A 17097-nucleotide genomic window follows, 5' to 3' on the forward strand; every position below is an offset into this window, starting at 1 on the left:
TTGTCAGCCCTGCAGCATTTCCCTTCCTCCCTCCCTCCCTCTCCTTTCATTGATTTTTTCAAGCACCATCTAACGGTCGGATGACTAAAGCTTTTCAAGTGCTGTGGCCATAGACTTGTCAGCCCTAGCTTCCGGTCCGTTATTATTCTCTTTGTCAAGGTTGCGTGCACATTCGAAAGTGCACCACAAGAACGTTTGTTACATCCTCACACTTTTTTTACAACTTTCTTTATTCTCGGGGAGGGATTTCTCGTATATTCAAATAATTTGGCTGTGTGTAGTCTCGGCGGCAGACCCATATGCCCTCTATCAAACAGGTAATTCAACTCGGAATTCGAACTCTTGCGGTCGTCTGCATTGCGGTTCCGAAATCCCACACGTTGAAGGTTGGGAGATTGAGACGAAAATATACAAAGTTTTCACGAGGAAGTTGTGGTTTCTGTCTTCGGTATTCCCTAAATACCGCAGTTGACTAGCCGAAAAGACTCGAGTACTTGCTGCTAAATGCTCGCTAACATCCCTGATCAGGGATTCGAGCGAGCAGCCCGTGAGCGTAACACGTGCTCAATGAACGAGTCATTGATCCGCAGAGAAGGTAAAAAACAACTCTTAAAAAACAAACGCAATGCTCCGTGTCTCACTGTTTTTTTTTTTATTTGTTTTATAGACTGAACCAAAGTAAAAGCAGCAAGCATGATTTCAGCAAGGAAGTTATTATCCAACAGGTTGATGGTTACCTTTAATATCCCATCACAACATCTGGGGACGAAATCAGAGGCTACAACCACTAGTACCTCTAAAAAGAAGTTCAATGATAGTGCTCTGAAAAAATGGGCAATAGTGTCACCCCTCGTTGGAGCCAAACAGCTTGTAATAGTCATAAAAACGTTCACACAGATTCACTTCAATGATTCAATTTCTAGTTATAGGCATCATCATTTGTAACTGGAATTGAAGTTACACCTACAGCCATTACATGGGCTGTATTAGACACTCAGTTAAATGAGGTTGTTGATTGTGGATCTTCACCACTGTTTAGTGAAGTTGTTCGTGTCAATTCATCTTCTATACTTGACATGGTAATAAAAACAAATCTTCATGTACATTTTCTATTTACAATAAGATCATTTTTTATGTTTAGGCTCATCAGGTGAAAGATTTGATACCGAAAAGTGATTTGTTTGTCCTGGAAGATAAGATGTGGACTAGAGGAGGGATCAAATCTAACATGGATATGGGGACAAATCTCTTGACATTTCAAGTAAATCAGTTTAATAAGTTTCTTTTTATTTTAGTATTTTTACTCATTTATTGTGATTTCATAACAGGCAATGTTGTATGCACTGCTCAATGAAAACTACATACCTGAAGAGTCTCTACCTAAAGTCTTTTACATCCAGACCAAGGCCATATTAAAACTTTTTAATCTGAAAGTAGGAAATGAAAGAGTATCTAGTCAAAACATTGTACATAGGATGATAAGAAGGTAAATTGAAATGAAATAGTTTTTCAGACATCCCATTTTATGTTTTTAATTTTATTTCAGGTCTGATGTTGGATACATGTTGGACAACAGTTGGGAAAATATGGGCAGTTTAGAAGTAACCAAAGACGATTATGGTAGGATCGGTTGGTCTGATCCAGAAATGGTCAAAAAGATTTGGACTCGTGACGAGCTTTGGAGAGAGAATATTTCAAATGCCATTCTAACCGCGCATGCCTTCACAGATCTCTGTCTTAAAGAAGACGGTGAAGCTCTGCGTTTATTGTGGAAGCGCAATTAAACTGATAACTCGAATTGTTGCAAATATAGTTGTGTAAGTAAATTTTATATCAAGTTTTTTTTAAGCGATAATGTTTAAAAAAAATAGAAATTTTTTCATTTTTATTTTCTTTTCATTACCCGAATTCTAACTCTTGTTATTTTTGCTTTCTCAAAAAACATTAGTGCCATCTGTGGAGTTGAGTTGATAGCTGTGTAGACTCGCGAGCGATGATTTACTTGGCTGAGAATCAACAAGGGATCGATTTTCCATTAATTTGAATTATTAATCGAGGGGTTATACGAGTTCGTAAAATTGGCCGCAGTCATGTTTACGTGAACGATGACGTCAGAGCAAGTATACTGTATCTCGTGAATCGTTACTCAATAGACTCATCCAAACACTTGAGAGAGGTGGCGCCTCAATCAATAATACTCAATGGTTATAAACAGAAGAAGTCTGTCATTTAACTGCTGCTGCTGCTGGTTGTAAAAAGTTTGTTGCCCTCACAGTTGAAGGCACCATCTGCTTCCTATTAATCAGCTATGGCTTATAGACGACGCCGATGTTATTAAAAACGACTCCCGCTTGTTCACTAAGCAACGTGAGGGGAGGGTTATTCAGTATTCCCTCACGACTCGTCAAGTTGGATAAGCGAATTTATCCAGTTTCATCAGCCAATGATTCAGGATCAATTTCCCCGAGATCGTTGCGGTCGAGCAGTATATAGTGGACGACCCGGTAGTGGTCTATTGACGTCACCAAGCATATTGCACTATACAAGCGTGTTCAGGTCGTATCCGGCTGAAATTAGTATACATTTTTTCTTGTAACTTTTTATTTTTTTTATTTTATTTTTTTTTGTTATTTTTCGCGCCTAATGCAGACAAGATTTTTGGTCAGGAGTTCTCTCCTCTCTATGGCGAACGTGGGGGCGTTCTAATGTTCTATACACGTCCAACCTTCAGTTACCTTCGGAGCGTCGGCCAGAGCAGAAGCTTTTTCTACACACTAGTGTGTTTCGTATGGAATCGTCGTGAGCACGCGTTGTCCCACAAATAACTTTCCTGCTGTACAGCTTTCTATTTTGTTCCGACATCCAGTGTTCGTTCATTAGCCAACTCGTCGCCAGGAGGTATGTAACTGTAAACTTTTCTTCACATTTATTTGTAACAATACGGCCCTTGCTCCACGCTATACAAATGTGTAACTAGGGGTAAAAAGTGAAATTGAGAAAGTTTTTTTTTTTCATTTCTTATCTTAGTACAACTCGAGGATCGTTGTGAGTTTAAAATCCTTTTCTGACTAAGAAATTAAAACGTTTAAGATAAACACGCTATTTGTCGTTCAGTAATTAAACAAAGTGTGTCGCTAGTCAAACTGAATTTTGCGTCTGCTTGGATAATCGCCACAGATGGGGTCTGCGTGCGAGACCTTGGGACGCATTAATGTCCAACTTTATTTCAGCACCTGTCGCGAATGTTTTTCACGCCCAAGGCTATTTTTCTAATACCCCGTGGATTATTTATTTGCCTGTCGTCAACGAAATTTATTCATTTTTCTGCTTAATTGACGCCAACGTCTCGAGAGAGTTTAACTGCATAATAAAGATGTTGTCGATGAGTGGTGAAAACAATCATGTGGTTTCTGATTTGATTTTTAGATGATCACAATCGGCGATATGGTCCATCCATCGGCCCAACGAAGTGAAACGGTTCAACAAAGAGAACAAGAAGATTTTGTTTTCACTCCGCAACACAGACCTAGTCCACCTTCTCCGACGAACGGCCGTTCACACTATCAGCGAGTTCAGTTCCGAAGAATGTACCGTTACGGATTGTCACTGCTGCTGGTCGGGGCCCTTTGCAACTGGATCGGTTTCGCCCAACATTATTTCGCTCCAGTTCGGTATTTAGGCGTCGGATGCGTCGTTGCTGGTGCACTTTGCATCTGCATTGCGCTTTGTCGGTGGCTAACGATTCGTGATAGATGCAGCGATCCATCCACCAATCAGGTTGGTAATATTTTCTTATTTTTTGCAATGATTGGCCTAGTCTATAACGAGCTGTCAACATGGATCATTGATTTTCTGTCTCTTTTCAAATCCCCATTGCAGGAGGTCTCCTGTGGTGCAGAACCCAATATTCATGTCATAACCGTCTCGGTTCAGAATGGCGATTCATTCCAGCAACCAGCCAGCATCCTCACCAAACCGCCTGATTACGAGACGGCCGTCGGGTGTAAACCTCCGTCTTACGAAGAAGCAGTCAGAATCTCTCCAGCTGTATTTTTGCATCAAAATTCTTATCCAGTATCGGTTACTTTACCCGATTCGGCAGCGCCTGTCAGCACTCCTGCTCCTCCCAGTCGACCGATCGATGGGCAGCACTTCACAAACTGATGGTGGATGTAATAGTATAGACTGAGTACATGTGCACAAACCGGGCTCTCCTCTGCTGCAGAGGGTATGCTCCGCACAAAAACAATATCTTTCATGAACCGGCTTGATTCAACTCCGGCTCGTTTTTCCTCCGAACTTCAATCCGTAAAATGAACCCGTATGGTAATTCTACGGCCAGAAGTCTTGAGAGAAGTTTATAATGTTCATTATACCGTGTCGGATAACGGTGAAATTGATTGAACAATGACCAATTGAAACATGTTGCAATTGGTTTTATTGTTCTTTTTTACGTAATTGTGAAATTGTGTCTTACTGAAAGCAATTGTAAATAACGCTGCATTTTAAAAATTAGATTTGTGTTTGAAAAATGCAAAGGGACCATGTGAAAAGTTTTCTCGTAACTAAAGATCTTCAATGCGATTTCTTCTTTTTACTCTTTACCAGAATTGTTATAACTATCGTAGATTGATGGACGTAAACTTTTGAGTCTCTAGTCAAGGTTCAAATGTCGTCAATGATTGCGAATTATGTTTCAAATGCCATGTCTGCTCGTTGACACTCCGTCCTTGCACATTGTAGTATCTCCTTTAATGCGCGATACATCAAATAAAATATGTTTTTTGTTGTGTTGAAATCTATTTTTAAAACTCTATATTTACTGCAGAAGAAGGGCTGTACAATTGAATACACTCTTCTCATTTCCATATTTTAGAAGGGCTAGGAGAAATAAAATCTTTTGGATGGGCCTTTGTGCTTGTTCGAATGCTAGAATCTGTATGTGTACCGTTGATCGATGCAACGTCCTTGTCGCTGTCGCCTAGCCAACCCCGACAGACTGTGGTATCCTTTGAATATTTCATCACCCGGGAAACATGGAAAAGTAAAAAAAAAAAATTTATGTCACAGACCTTTTTTATTTTATTTTGTGGAATGGAGATAATCAAAATACCATAGTGAAGATTTTGTGTGCTACCAGCAGTAGTTTATTCTCTTATTGTGTGTGTTGTTGACACTCTTTGAATGTCAAGCAGCTGCCGTTGACGTCAATCGGGAATTGCAAACTGGTCTGCAATCTTGATAGCTAAATTTTACGATCACTTCCGTTCATCCTTATTGGTTGAATTTCCCATGATTCACAAGCGAGTGAAGCTGCTGCTGTTGTAAATAAAATATAATTCGATTCTTTTGCAGGAAATTTGGGTTACATTTTGGATACAATTACTGCGTGAGCAGTGAGCTAGTAGTTTCAAGCCTGTATGATATCAAATTTATTTGTTATCTTTAAACTTTTTTGAAAAAATTTGGATCAGACTCATGTGTGTCTACTCTATCTGGCAATCAACACAGTGTGATCCTAAATGAGGGGCTATTCATAAAATGTTACGTAGTACGTTTATAGGGTAGGGTGAGTTGGGGTCCGATCCCCAAATTAGGGGGGGGGGGTCTCAAAATTAATACGTAGTGTACAACTGTTTCCTCCGATTTTCCTAGTTGATGTTAACTGTGAACGAATTTAATTTCTGAACATTGGATAGCCCCTGAACACCAAGGAATACTTGTATTGATTTGTTTGTTGATGTGAACTCTAACACATTCCTCAACCTAAATACAGAAGCAGCCAGATAGGCAGAAGCAGAAGTGATGATTCAACGCCCTTTTCCCAACGTGGAAAACTTTATTTATTGGTTTTCATGTAGCGTAAAACATTCAAGACTTTTTACAGTGATGAATAAGTTGCTTAAAAATTATGATTTGGTATGTGCAGTTGTGGCCGAGTGGTTAAGGCGATTGACTAGAAATCAATTCCTCTCTGAGGGCGTAGGTTCGAATCCTACCAACTGCGAATCTTTTTTCATAATGATTCATTTCTCAAGATTAACAGAAGATTCTTGCTTTCAAAACCATTTAATAATTAAGTTCTCTATTAATGTAACACTTTTACTTAAATACCTTACAATCGAATGTTAGGATAGCGCTAGTCCGGTAGGTAGCTATAAAACTTAGGCTTCGAAGGATTTCAAAATTATACATTTTCAATTGTTCATGTATCACTCAAACAGTAATTGGGTATATTAGAGAATTAGAGCCCTTAATATTTAATGCTGCCGACTGCCGAGTAAAACTTTATAAATAAGAATATTCGCCTATTCGGAAGCTGACGCAATAATTTTTGTATCGACTCAATTCCCGCCGGCAATGTTTTTGTTTGTATTATTGACGTCTGCTAGCAGACGTCAATCTAGTTTATCTATGGCTTCGTTTCTTTCAGACTTGTCCGTTGAAGTCTTGACGTTAGCCGGCCGATATAAAATTTGTGTACTTCATTTTGTGGGCGAAGCCATTCACGGGCATGCTTCATCTTACATCCTCAATCTTGAAAGGTCTAAAAATATCCGAGCACTGAGTGTTAGCAAACACGGTTTCATTTTCGTTTACTTTATAATCTTTGGTGTAGGAAATCGACATCTGCTGGATTGTTCATCTAATCCGTCAACTGTGGCCAGCAAATGTGGCCTCTCCTGCTACTATGGGACATGGGGCTTTCTGGTATTATCATAGAGGTGATCCTCGGTCTCATCGGTTTTGATTTGCTCTTTAGAGTATGGAGAAGAAAAGTTTACTATGTCAAAGTCCATGATTTCAGTAAAGGACACTCCTGGTGCAGTGTTAGTGATGTAGAACTGGTAACAATAATGCAGTATTTCACCATTTGAGATAATTAATATAAGTGTATGATGGTTTTCTAGGCTGTTCATTGCAGTGTGTGTGAACATGTCCTGCTTGGTGGTGGTATGCGATGTGATTCATGTGGTGTGTGTGCTGATGAGGGCTGCATGCGCAAAGCAGATAAAAGGTTGAAATGCAAGCAAGTTTCCATTGATACAATATCCATGAAGCATCAATGGGTAAAAGGTAAAGAAACTATTACTTTAAATATAATTCATCCCTTAATAATACAAAGTGTTTGAATTGGGTTTACAGGCAATCTACCCCCTGAATCCATTTGTCATGTTTGTGAAGAGGACTGTGACACAGAGAGACATTTTTCAGACTTTCGTTGCTGTTGGTGTCAATGGACAGTACATGAGAAATGTCTTGCCAATCTTGCTGACCTGTGTAATCTTGGAATGTATCGAAATTTCATCATACCGCCCAACTGCATAACCCTTCGACGCAGTCCCAGAGGTCGCTTGCGTTCACAATGTCTTGTTGCCAGTATTAAAGAGCCTCAGTGGGGACCTCAATGGAAACCCCTGATAGTTATTGGTATGTCCTGATTGTAGTTATTTGAGTTATCATATCCCACCTCAAGATTTTTATCTAGGAAATGGCAAATCTGGCAGTAATGAAGCCTGTCACATCCTTTCATCAGCTCGCAAAGTTTTAAATGCAGTGCAGGCGATCGATTTGTCAGATCAAGAGCCTAAAATAGCACTTCAACTATGTGCATTGTTAAAAGAGACCCAATGTAGGCTTCTGATTGCTGGGGGTGATGGAACCATCGCCTGGGTCCTTAATGCTGTACAGAACCTTGATGTCAAGGTATATTTGTTTTACGAAATTCAAAAATATCGGTAATAATTTCTGTTACACTGACTGATTTTATCTGTATTATAGCATTTACCAGAAACAGCCGTTCTGCCGTTGGGCACAGGGAATGACTTGTCTCGTGCTTTGGGTTGGGGTCCGCACATCGATGGCGCTGTTGATTTTCACAGTATTTTGAAGAAAATAGAAAACAGTTCAAGTGCTTTGCTTGATCGTTGGCTTGTTGAACTGCGGCCCAGCCGACATTTGGGTATTCGTTTTCCGTCGCGTTCAGTTCGCTTCAACAACTATTTCAGCATCGGCGTCGACGCCCGTGTTGCCCTTAACTTTCATTTAACGAGGCAGTCTCCTATGTATCTGTTCAGCCATAGACTTATCAACAAACTTATTTATTTTACTTACGGCACGAAAGACGTGGTAGAGCAGAGTTGCGAAGGGTTAGAACATCAGATTCAGCTATTTATTGACGACAAACAAATTGAATTGCCTTCCGTTCAAGCTCTCGTCTTCCTTAATGTTGATTCTTGGGGTGCAGGAATAAAACCATGGAATATGGGTCAAGGTGAGGAAACCAAATAACAGTACTACCGACATCAATTACAAGAAAAATGTGCTAATCAAAATTTGTGTTCATAGAAGGTGTATTTATGCCCAAGTGTTTGTTTGGTGATGGTATAATGGAGGTGATTGGAATATCCTCTTCGTTTCACATCGCACAGATGCAAGTTGGCATGTCGGAGCCTTTGCGTATAGGGAGAGGCAAACATTTCCGGCTTCGCCTATTTGGCAAGCAACCCGTTCAAGCTGATGGGGAGCCCTGGGAACAAGGAGACAGCGAAATCGTAATTGAAAACTGTGGCCAAGTTCCTGTTCTCACCGTCTCTTAGTCACTCTATTCGCAAATATCACATTTTTGTTTATATTTTTGTCAATTCATCACGTTTACACTGTTTTATCTATTATGTATTATTTGCCATTCAACTTCTTGTGCTACGAGTCGTTATTAATATACCGGTGTCTTCTCCGTTCAGGCGCAGCCTACCTTCATTATACTGTGAAGTGCTAGAACAAACTGAAATTCTATGCGTTAAAACGATTTCTTTCTTCTGTTACCGTTGGTGATTTGCCGCTTGCCCCTCCACTCGCCCCCCTCCCCTAAAAAAAAAGTCGATTCCCTCTATTCTATTCGCAGTTTAGATTTTGGCTACTAGAAGAAGGAAACGGAAAGGATGGCGTAACTGAGCATCAATAGCCATTAAATCCGCATTAAATACGGTGTTAATTATTTTTAGTATTTAATCAGTTAATTGCCGCCATCGAATTATTATAATTATAGTAGACCATCCTCAGCATTCGGGCCAACTTCTATAAATTATTCAAACTCTAGTTGATGTTGATGCTGGCCGTGTAAGCTCTTTTGACAAATTCCTCTTTGACTCTTATTTATTTTTTTTAAATCGCTAAAAGTTTCTGCCGGATTGATTTATCTTCTAAAATAATTTTATCAGTCAAAATTAATTTGATTACAGGGCAGTTGTGGCCGAGTGGTTAAGGCGATTGACTAGAAATCAATTCCTCTCTGAGGGCGTAGGTTCGAATCCTACCAACTGCGTTTGTTTTTGCCTAAGATTCGCTTTAATTTATTTTTTATTTTGCTACATCGAAAGATTCAAATTCTACTTCCTTATTCGCATTTTAGTTGGTACTAGAAGAATGTCGTAACTCGTAACTGAGCACCATTAGCCAATAAGCCATTATATACGTAACCAGTCAACACGAGTGTTGTTAATATTTTTAGTATTTAATTATTAGTTAATCGCCGTCACCGAATTATTCTATTGTTTGATAGACCATCATCAGTAAGTTGGGTCAAGTTCTATAAATTATTCAAACTCTTGTTTTTGATGCTGAACATGTTAGCTCCGTTGTCAAATTACTATTTTAAAAACTAGCGTATTGAGTCATAACTTCTAATTTAGATCATGACCAAGAACAGGCTCTGCCAAGAATGTGCAGCCGGGTTGATTTCTCTTGGTAGGTTCGAATCCTTCTAACTTCGAGTGTTTTTCTATAAATTGATTTGTTAGCGATGTTAATCCCAATCTGATGATGATCCAGATGGAAATCAGCTACCAGGGAGGCGCAGTACGGGCATGACCAAATCACTGTATTCACTGAACAACCGTGTAACAAGAGTTCTTACTTCATAACGAATTGAAGTGAAATGTAGGATTTTCTATCTCAAGTGTTCTTCGTATCTCAAGATTGTTTTGTTTTTGCTTTGACATACCGTTCACTCGGGTCAACTTAATGCGAGCCGCTTGTGGCCTACTTCGCAGTCAATGAAGTAAGAGCGTGTACTCAGGTCACTACTCATGTATGTCACTACGTCAGTCCCCATCCCAATCTTCCCTTTTGCTTATTTCAATAAATTTTCTTTAACAGCTCTGAACAGCCAACATTCCATTCCATACCAACAAGCCATAGAATTTGGATAAGAACAAACACTTTATAAATGTTACCATACGTTGGCAACGTTGATAACGTCAGGAAAATTGAGACGTTTGTTTACTTTATTAGACATTAATACTGTTTTTTATATAATAATTTTTTAAGTTCAACAAGAGTAAAATAGAAAAATGTTGTAATTAATTCGTTTTCAAGTTCTTTTAGCAGAGCAGCTTTTAGCAATATCTTAGTTTTCGTAGGTATTGTTGGCAACCTCGGTTTCGAGCCCTTTAACTAGGGCTCGCGTTGCAAGCGTTGGCCTTCGGCTAAGTCACAGAGCTATCTTGGAAGAATTCTGGAATTAGGCAGTGATGTGATGTGATGTGATAGGGGGTAGGTGCGTCTGCATAGATCCGGCGAAAATTCTATTAGTAGGCGAAAATTCTATTGCACCGTCAGGCTGATAGGGGCGCTCTGACGGCTGGGGTAAACGGCTTGAGCAGAATTGTTCCTCGCCAACGACTGACGGGCAAAAATTTTAAAAATGGTAAATATGGTGACTTTGTAAAAATTAATGGTTTAACCTTACATCATAAATGCCATCGATTTTATTCAAAACGTGTTCAAAACAAGACATAAAGAGATCAAAACGCTCTTGTTTTACTCTTTCAAATGCCTGTTGAGCTTTCTTGGTTTTGGCGCGAACCTTTTCAAACTCTGTGTTGGTCCATTGTAGCTTTTCTCCTGCCAAGTCAAATTTTTTCCACAGCCTAAAGATGAACATAACAAGAAGTTGATCACGGAAAAATGTAAGAAAAAACAACGTACCCGCATATTAGGGGCTTTATTATGCTGAACTGTATGGCTCAACTCGTTCACGCGACGTTCTAGGAGATCACCTTCACGGCGTATTTCATCCGATACAAGAAGATTTTTATACTTGTCAGGTAGATTAGAATAGTCGACAACAATTCTAAATAAGATAAAAAACAAAGAGAATAAAGCGGAAATTACACCCGAATGTTGTGCAGGCAACTTACCTTTCTTCTCTCATATATCTCTTGAGAGTTTTGAGGAATGCTAACTGAATCGCTACCACTGGTTGTGACAGACTCGCTATTCATACTTCCGGTAGCATATTACTATCTTGCCCAATGTCTTCCATGTTACCAAGCGACATCGGAATAACGATATCTTCCTTCTATTTGGGCAACAAAAATAATTAAAGAAACTGAATAAGATCAATTAAAAGAAATTAAATGGTTACCTTTGATTTATTTAAAATGCTGTGCCTTTCACTTCTTTTTTTTCAATATTCGCTTCTAAACTAGTTATAGACTTCTGAATGTTCAGCAGGTCTTTTGTTACTGCTCCCATATCTTGTCGAGCCTTGATATTAAAAATACAAATAATGTTGTGACATAACATTTTTTAATTAACAGACAGAACGGATTATACCAAGGCCATGCCTTCATTCATATTGTCTTCTTACTTTTCCAATATTTGCTTCTAAACTAGTTATAGACTTCTGAATGTTCAGCAGGTCTTTTGTTACTGCTCCCATATCTCGTCAAGCCTTGATATTAAGAATACAAATAATGTTGTGACATAACATTTTTAAATTAACAGACAGAACGGATTATACCAAGGCCATGCCTTCATCCATATTGTCTAGGTCGTTCTTTTGACACATTCACATCGATTTCATTTCTTCCACCTTCTTAATTTCTTTACCAATTTCACTCAATCGTTTTTCTTCTGCCTGTTTGGCTCTTTTTAATTCTCACAGACCTTTCCCACCGTTCCACAATGGCTGCAGAAAATACAGTCGAAATAGAATTTTAAGCCACTAAAAATTATTATTAAATCAATACCTTGTGTGTTGTTGTTTTCCAGTAAACTGTCCAGGTCTTTCCTGCTACTAGCATACCATTGAACTCCTTCCTCCTCAATGGGGTTTCAGCCATGCAAAGGAGGTTGAAAACTAGTCACAATAACAATGGTGTAAACAATAGGGCTTTCGAGGAAGTTCACAATTCGAGAATCCTTTCGATTCATGGTCTCTAGAGCAAATTTCGTAAAATTAGAATGAAAACTGCTTTATTATTACCAACTTACAACATGAACACAACGCAGAGACAGTTACAATAATAACATAACAGTAACACCCCGAAGTCACAGTCGCAGTGTAGTGGTATACCACGTAATTCCATTTTCAGGTTTCGGCGAAGACTGAGAAGTCTGGGACCGTGGGTTGAAAATCGCGTTGCAGGGAGTATAGGCTTCACTGAATTTCCGATTTTATATCGATCGGTAAATCGAGACGGGAGCCAATAGCAAGGCCAGATTTCGGTCACGTGGGGGTAGTTTTTCTCTCTAAGCTCCGCCTTTTCCCATTTCCTTCCAGGGAGACTTTTGAGCTCTACGGGAACCCTGTTAAGGCCCTCGGCAGGCTAAAGCCTTAGCCTCAGGGACTTGCTAGTTGCTTCTTGCTTGCATTCTGATCTGAAGACTCATTCGTCCACGTGTGTTCACTGTTGTTGATCCCCAGACTAACTATCCACCAGATTCAAATATTTTATCTAATTTATATACTATTTGGTGGATTTAGAAATGTTTTATGATATTGACATTCTCAATCGTCGTGGTGGAAAGTTTGGTATAATTTGGCTCGCTGCTAACAAAAAATTGCGGCTTAAAGGAAAGGGCTCAAAGAATGACTTGCGACTCTTGCTCCAAGTGCGAGTGGACCGGATTTGGTAGGAAGAAAGTTTCAGATTTAAAACTTTTTTTTCAGTCTTGACTTGAATTCATTCCCTGTTGGCAGTCAAGAAATTGTTCGATATGTAAGAACGATAAATCCAGGAACTGAAGGATCAAGCCCAAGGTTTTCCCTCTACCTCTCTGCTATGCTGACTCATGGTGCCATTATTGCTCATCACAAACAAGTGTCCCATACTCTTGGTAAGCTTATTAACTTAAAAACTTGCAGTAATGATAAACATGTTACATTCTCTTGATATTATTCCCCAGCTAATGTCAGGCTGACTTTTCAGCAAAGAGCGACAGAGAAGAAACTAAAAGAGTCCAATATCAGCTGTGATGTGTAAGTTGAACAGCATTTCAAGCAATTATTCATGTGTTTAATTCATTGTACGTAATTTTTCATCTAATCCAGACTAGACTTGTCTGACGCTGTGATTGGAGCTGGGAAATTCTTGTTGAGCGATGGTTGTAGTTTGGAGGATAGTGAGTTTGGGCGCTTGGTTGCTGTGGTTGATGCTCTCAAGATCCAGTCTATTTATCCTATTGCCAATGAAACTCGACAAGGTAGGCTGCTATATTGTTTTACAAATTCTTGATTTTATGTGTTGATTAATATATTTTATTATGAAGCCACACTTTGTGAAGTACAACTGAATTGCCCGGCATCTCCAGGTGAAATTGAAAGATTGTTTGCTGAAATGGAAGTACCCTCTGGGTTTCATGAATTTAATATGAACAGTTCTGGAATATATGTATCACCAAGTGAAATCACAATGAAAGAAACAGATGAACCCCTCTTGACTATTGCAGATTTGCCACCGGTATTTGATTTTTACCTCAAGCTGTCTATGTGCACTATGGTTTCTGATTCCATTTGTCTTTCTGTGTTCATGTCATGGTTAGATTGATGAAAGTTTTATTGGCGATGACAAGTTTGGGAGTGCATTTGGTACTTTAGAAGTGCTATCCTCATGGAACGAAAGTAATGTTGAGGAGATACCAGTTCAAGGTATGAGAACTTTCTCATTATTAAATATGTGTTTGCCTTTTTTTATGAAGATGTTACTTTTCAAACAGGTCCGTCTAATCTAAGACGTAGTAATTCAAAGCGAGTAATCCACGATGATAGTAATGCAGCTCAAGATGTTCCAATCAAGCAAAGCCGCACTGAGCCAGCCGGGTATTGTTAACAATTTTCTCGTTTCGTGTATTGCCGCATTTGAAATAACCATTTATTTTATGTTCCATAGAGAAGAGGCTCCTACCACAATCACGGCCATGCAATCTCCTGATGTATGTAACTGTTATTGTATTTATCTGTGAAGTATGAAATAATCATGAACCACACAATTTAGATGGTATTGGAATCGCTTGACGTATTACCTGTACAACCCCGTGGAGGAGGACGGCGTCGATTGATTATTGATAAGGAAATTATCATCCCTGCTGAATTGTTCAGAGCTCAACTGTACGATTGTAAAGATTTGTTGCGGGTTAGTACTTATTATGATGGACGTTTTCGTTTAAATGTTTAAAAATGTATATTTTTGTTTCTTTAGATGCCGAATGAAGATGTGGTAAGGACTGAATATGCAGAGTGTACCGTTCACCACATATTCCGCCGTCCGTCAGTCGAAACACATCAAAATCCTTTGATTAGAGAGCTGATAACTAGGAACTTGGTGACTGTTGAAGAAGTCCAAACTGAGAATAGCGTAAATATCGTCAATCTGCCTTTTTCGATTTAAGATTTTTCTAATTATTTTCATTGATTGATTGTATTTATCAATTAGGATATGTTTAATGTAAACAACTACCTGGAGTCTTCCCAAATGAAAGTCAATGAGCCCAACCACCAAGAGGATGGCCCAATGATAATCGCTGAGCCCAACCCCCCAGAGGATGCCCCAATGATAATCGCTGAGCCCAACCCCCCAGAGGATGACCCAATGATAGTCGTTGAGCCCAACCACGAGGCTGCTCTGGCAATTGTTTTCGATGAGCCCGAGAGAGCTCGTAACCTGCAACCCAATGAAATTTCTATTGCACGTTCTGCAAACTTAAGCAACTTGACAGTCAGGTAACTGTTTTAACAATTGATATTTTTTAGTTTGGTCTTTACTGAGCCGACAAAATAAATTTCTGTAGTAATGTTTCGGGATATGCATCACCACGTCAAGCAGAAAAACATCTTCCTAATATGCAGTCTATCAAGGAGGTGGCATCCGAATCGACTGCATCAACTCAAAATACTGGGTAAAAAACGTGAGATTACAGTTCATTAGATTTAGCGAAGCTCCAAACCAAATTCATTTTTACTCAAGGTTGTCGATCTGATTTTCAAATTGAAAATTTTTCTAGAAACGTCGGTGATTTACCACCAGTCGGAGTGTCTGCCCGTGCAAATTTTGGAGCTTGCTCCCCTGTCAACAATCAACCTTCTCTTTCGACATCTCAGCGAAATGACACATTCTCAGAAGTTAAAGTTCCTGAACCCCAGGCTTTATTGGACACGATTGATGAAATGGTATTTAATCCTGATTAACGCTATACCATAATAAATTTTGACGAAATTTTTTTGTAGAGCGATCAAGTATCACGCCTTACTTTTCGTCAACTTGTTCCTCCGACGAAGTACAGCAAACTGGAAGCGGCTAAGATTTTCCAAACTTTGCTTGGTAATTGGAAAAATTTGATGTTTTGTGGGCTTAATGAATTAAACTATGTTGGATGTATTTTAGGATTGGCAAAGGATCGCAGAATCTCCATGAGTCAGGACAAAAACAAGCCATTTTCTGACATTTTCATTACATTGGATCGCTAGGACCATAGCGATAACGGCTATCTTAATGTTTTTAACAAAAGTTTTCCCCTTATTTCTTGTTGACGACAAGTCATTAGTTTTAAAACCCCATTTTATTTTTATGAACAGTTTTATTTCAAAGAGACGTACAATCGTAAAAGAGGAAAAAGATTTTTTTATCACAAGTTCTTTTTTTTTTTATAGAAGGAACTAATTCTATGAAATAGCAGAACATTTCCAGATTCTTAAAAGATATTTTCTGATACCAATTACTTTTGAAGTGTTTTAAGATAATGTTTTATGAAAGTAATACAAATGTCTTCAGGCACGAAGTGTGTCAACATGGAATATTTTGAATTGTTGACATGCCTTTCTGTTACTTAAGTTCTCAGAAAAGGTTTCAAACTTCTCATTATTATTGTCTATCACCAAAGTTGGCAAACATGCAGCTGTTGTGAGACAGGATAGTGTGGAAAGGTCTTTTTCATCTTCACCTTTTGCGATTGACTTAACAGTTAACATTTGCAGTTACCTCGTAGAAAACCAAAATGAATAGAAAAATATTCTGAACAACAGGCAGGTTTATCTTACCAACACGTATTTTTTTATCAGCAATCCACTGTCCAAGTGCTGTTGCTCGGGTGCTAAAACGGGTGAATCACTTACAGATGCCATAAACGAATGTCAAAAAGAGCTCTTCCTTCTCCTCACTGTAGAAGTTGGACTGACGTCCATTATCACCTTGGGGATTTCGTCTCTTGTTTTGTGTGGTGCTGCGGTGGTGGCTTTTTTGGTGAAGACGAGATACAAATTTGGAGGGGAGAATATTACGTGAGTATCAAATATATTTGCCTTTGTTTGTTGGATCTTTCAATTAAGTGTTAACTGATAACGAGCTAGAGCGGATATTGCTTTTAAGTTTTATGTTTCTTTTAAACGTTTCTTCTTTCTGACGCTGCATAGCCTTTGATCATTTTCCACCATAATAAGAAGCATCAGTTTAGTTACGTTTATGCAGTCCACTGTAAGAAGCATCAGTTTAGTTACGTTTACTTTGCACATCTCTGAAGAAATTTCTCGCTTCCACTATAACGAAATTTTGGGTGATAACTGCCAGTTTCTGTTTCAGCAACAAAGCTCACTTGTTAGATTTTGAATAATGTGTTTTTTTTTCTACTTCCGGTTTTCTCATTTCTGTCAGTAGTTTAGTAAATATTCATCTGAGGCACAAAAGAACCACATATTCGTGATCCTCGTCAAATTTGTGGTAAAGTTCATGTTTTTTTTTGTACGTACGCGTACTTCCGGTTTCGAGAATTATCCTGAACTATATAGTTCAGGAAAAATCTCGATTTTGGCCAAATTCT

At 38.8% G+C, this 17097-nt stretch overlaps 3 protein-coding genes, 3 long non-coding RNA genes and 2 other non-coding genes across 12 annotated transcripts; 5 read left to right on the forward strand and 3 right to left on the reverse strand.

Moving 5' to 3' along the window:
* The first annotated feature begins 9 nt into the window (after positions 1-9).
* On the forward strand, positions 10-4798 carry LOC124199839. Of its 4 annotated transcripts, none has more exons than XR_006877023.1 (10): positions 10-595; positions 668-870; positions 924-1079; positions 1142-1261; positions 1329-1486; positions 1547-1817; positions 1949-2556; positions 2650-2898; positions 3427-3777; positions 3880-4798. XR_006877023.1 is itself a non-coding variant. In XM_046595802.1 (9 exons), the coding sequence occupies exons 2-6, from the start codon at positions 694-696 to the stop codon at positions 1782-1784; spliced, it is 843 nt and encodes a 280-aa protein (XP_046451758.1). In that variant the 5' UTR covers positions 10-595; positions 668-693; the 3' UTR covers positions 1785-1817; positions 1949-2898; positions 3427-3777; positions 3880-4798. The 4 variants fall into 4 exon arrangements, 1 of the variants encoding a protein (XP_046451758.1); XR_006877024.1 differs by having other exon boundaries at positions 930-1079; positions 1949-2576; XR_006877022.1 differs by having other exon boundaries at positions 930-1079.
* LOC124199841 lies at positions 4799-6051 on the reverse strand. Its single transcript, XR_006877025.1, has 2 exons — positions 5114-6051; positions 4799-5009 (listed from the first exon to the last, which is right to left on the reverse strand). It is a non-coding gene; the product is annotated as an uncharacterized LOC124199841 (long non-coding RNA).
* Trnas-aga lies at positions 5926-6007 on the forward strand. The gene has a single exon. It is a non-coding gene; the product is annotated as a tRNA-Ser (tRNA).
* A 130-nt stretch (positions 6052-6181) lies between the features above and the next one.
* On the forward strand, positions 6182-8743 carry LOC124199835 (diacylglycerol kinase epsilon-like). Its single transcript, XM_046595797.1, has 7 exons — positions 6182-6545; positions 6620-6848; positions 6912-7077; positions 7147-7431; positions 7490-7707; positions 7783-8275; positions 8350-8743. The coding sequence occupies exons 2-7, from the start codon at positions 6672-6674 to the stop codon at positions 8598-8600; spliced, it is 1590 nt and encodes a 529-aa protein (XP_046451753.1). The 5' UTR covers positions 6182-6545; positions 6620-6671; the 3' UTR covers positions 8601-8743.
* A 500-nt stretch (positions 8744-9243) lies between these two features.
* Trnas-aga lies at positions 9244-9325 on the forward strand. The gene has a single exon. It is a non-coding gene; the product is annotated as a tRNA-Ser (tRNA).
* Positions 9326-9744: 419 nt separating this feature from the next.
* On the reverse strand, positions 9745-12360 carry LOC124199843. Its single transcript, XR_006877026.1, has 9 exons — positions 12280-12360; positions 12036-12224; positions 11807-11974; positions 11620-11737; positions 11429-11550; positions 11202-11362; positions 10990-11134; positions 10751-10931; positions 9745-10683 (listed from the first exon to the last, which is right to left on the reverse strand). It is a non-coding gene; the product is annotated as an uncharacterized LOC124199843 (long non-coding RNA).
* Positions 12361-12601: 241 nt separating this feature from the next.
* On the forward strand, positions 12602-16078 carry LOC124199842. 2 transcript variants are annotated; one of them, XM_046595804.1, is made up of 15 exons: positions 12602-12920; positions 12989-13125; positions 13195-13267; positions 13340-13491; positions 13558-13748; positions 13831-13936; positions 14005-14107; positions 14178-14220; positions 14283-14420; positions 14487-14642; positions 14721-15007; positions 15076-15183; positions 15289-15454; positions 15512-15605; positions 15669-16078. In XM_046595804.1, the coding sequence occupies exons 1-15, from the start codon at positions 12775-12777 to the stop codon at positions 15749-15751; spliced, it is 1983 nt and encodes a 660-aa protein (XP_046451760.1). In that variant the 5' UTR covers positions 12602-12774; the 3' UTR covers positions 15752-16078. The 2 variants fall into 2 exon arrangements, with proteins under 2 accessions (XP_046451760.1, XP_046451761.1); XM_046595805.1 differs by lacking the exons at positions 15512-15605; positions 15669-16078 and having other exon boundaries at positions 12651-12920; positions 15076-15192; positions 15289-15428.
* LOC124199845 lies at positions 15743-16868 on the reverse strand. The gene is made up of 2 exons (XR_006877028.1): positions 16322-16868; positions 15743-16262 (listed from the first exon to the last, which is right to left on the reverse strand). It is a non-coding gene; the product is annotated as an uncharacterized LOC124199845 (long non-coding RNA).
* Between the last annotated feature and the right edge of the window lie 229 nt (positions 16869-17097).

This window comes from Daphnia pulex, chromosome 8, assembly GCF_021134715.1.
Source record: "Daphnia pulex isolate KAP4 chromosome 8, ASM2113471v1".
Taxonomy (NCBI): Eukaryota; Metazoa; Arthropoda; class Branchiopoda; order Diplostraca; family Daphniidae; genus Daphnia; species Daphnia pulex.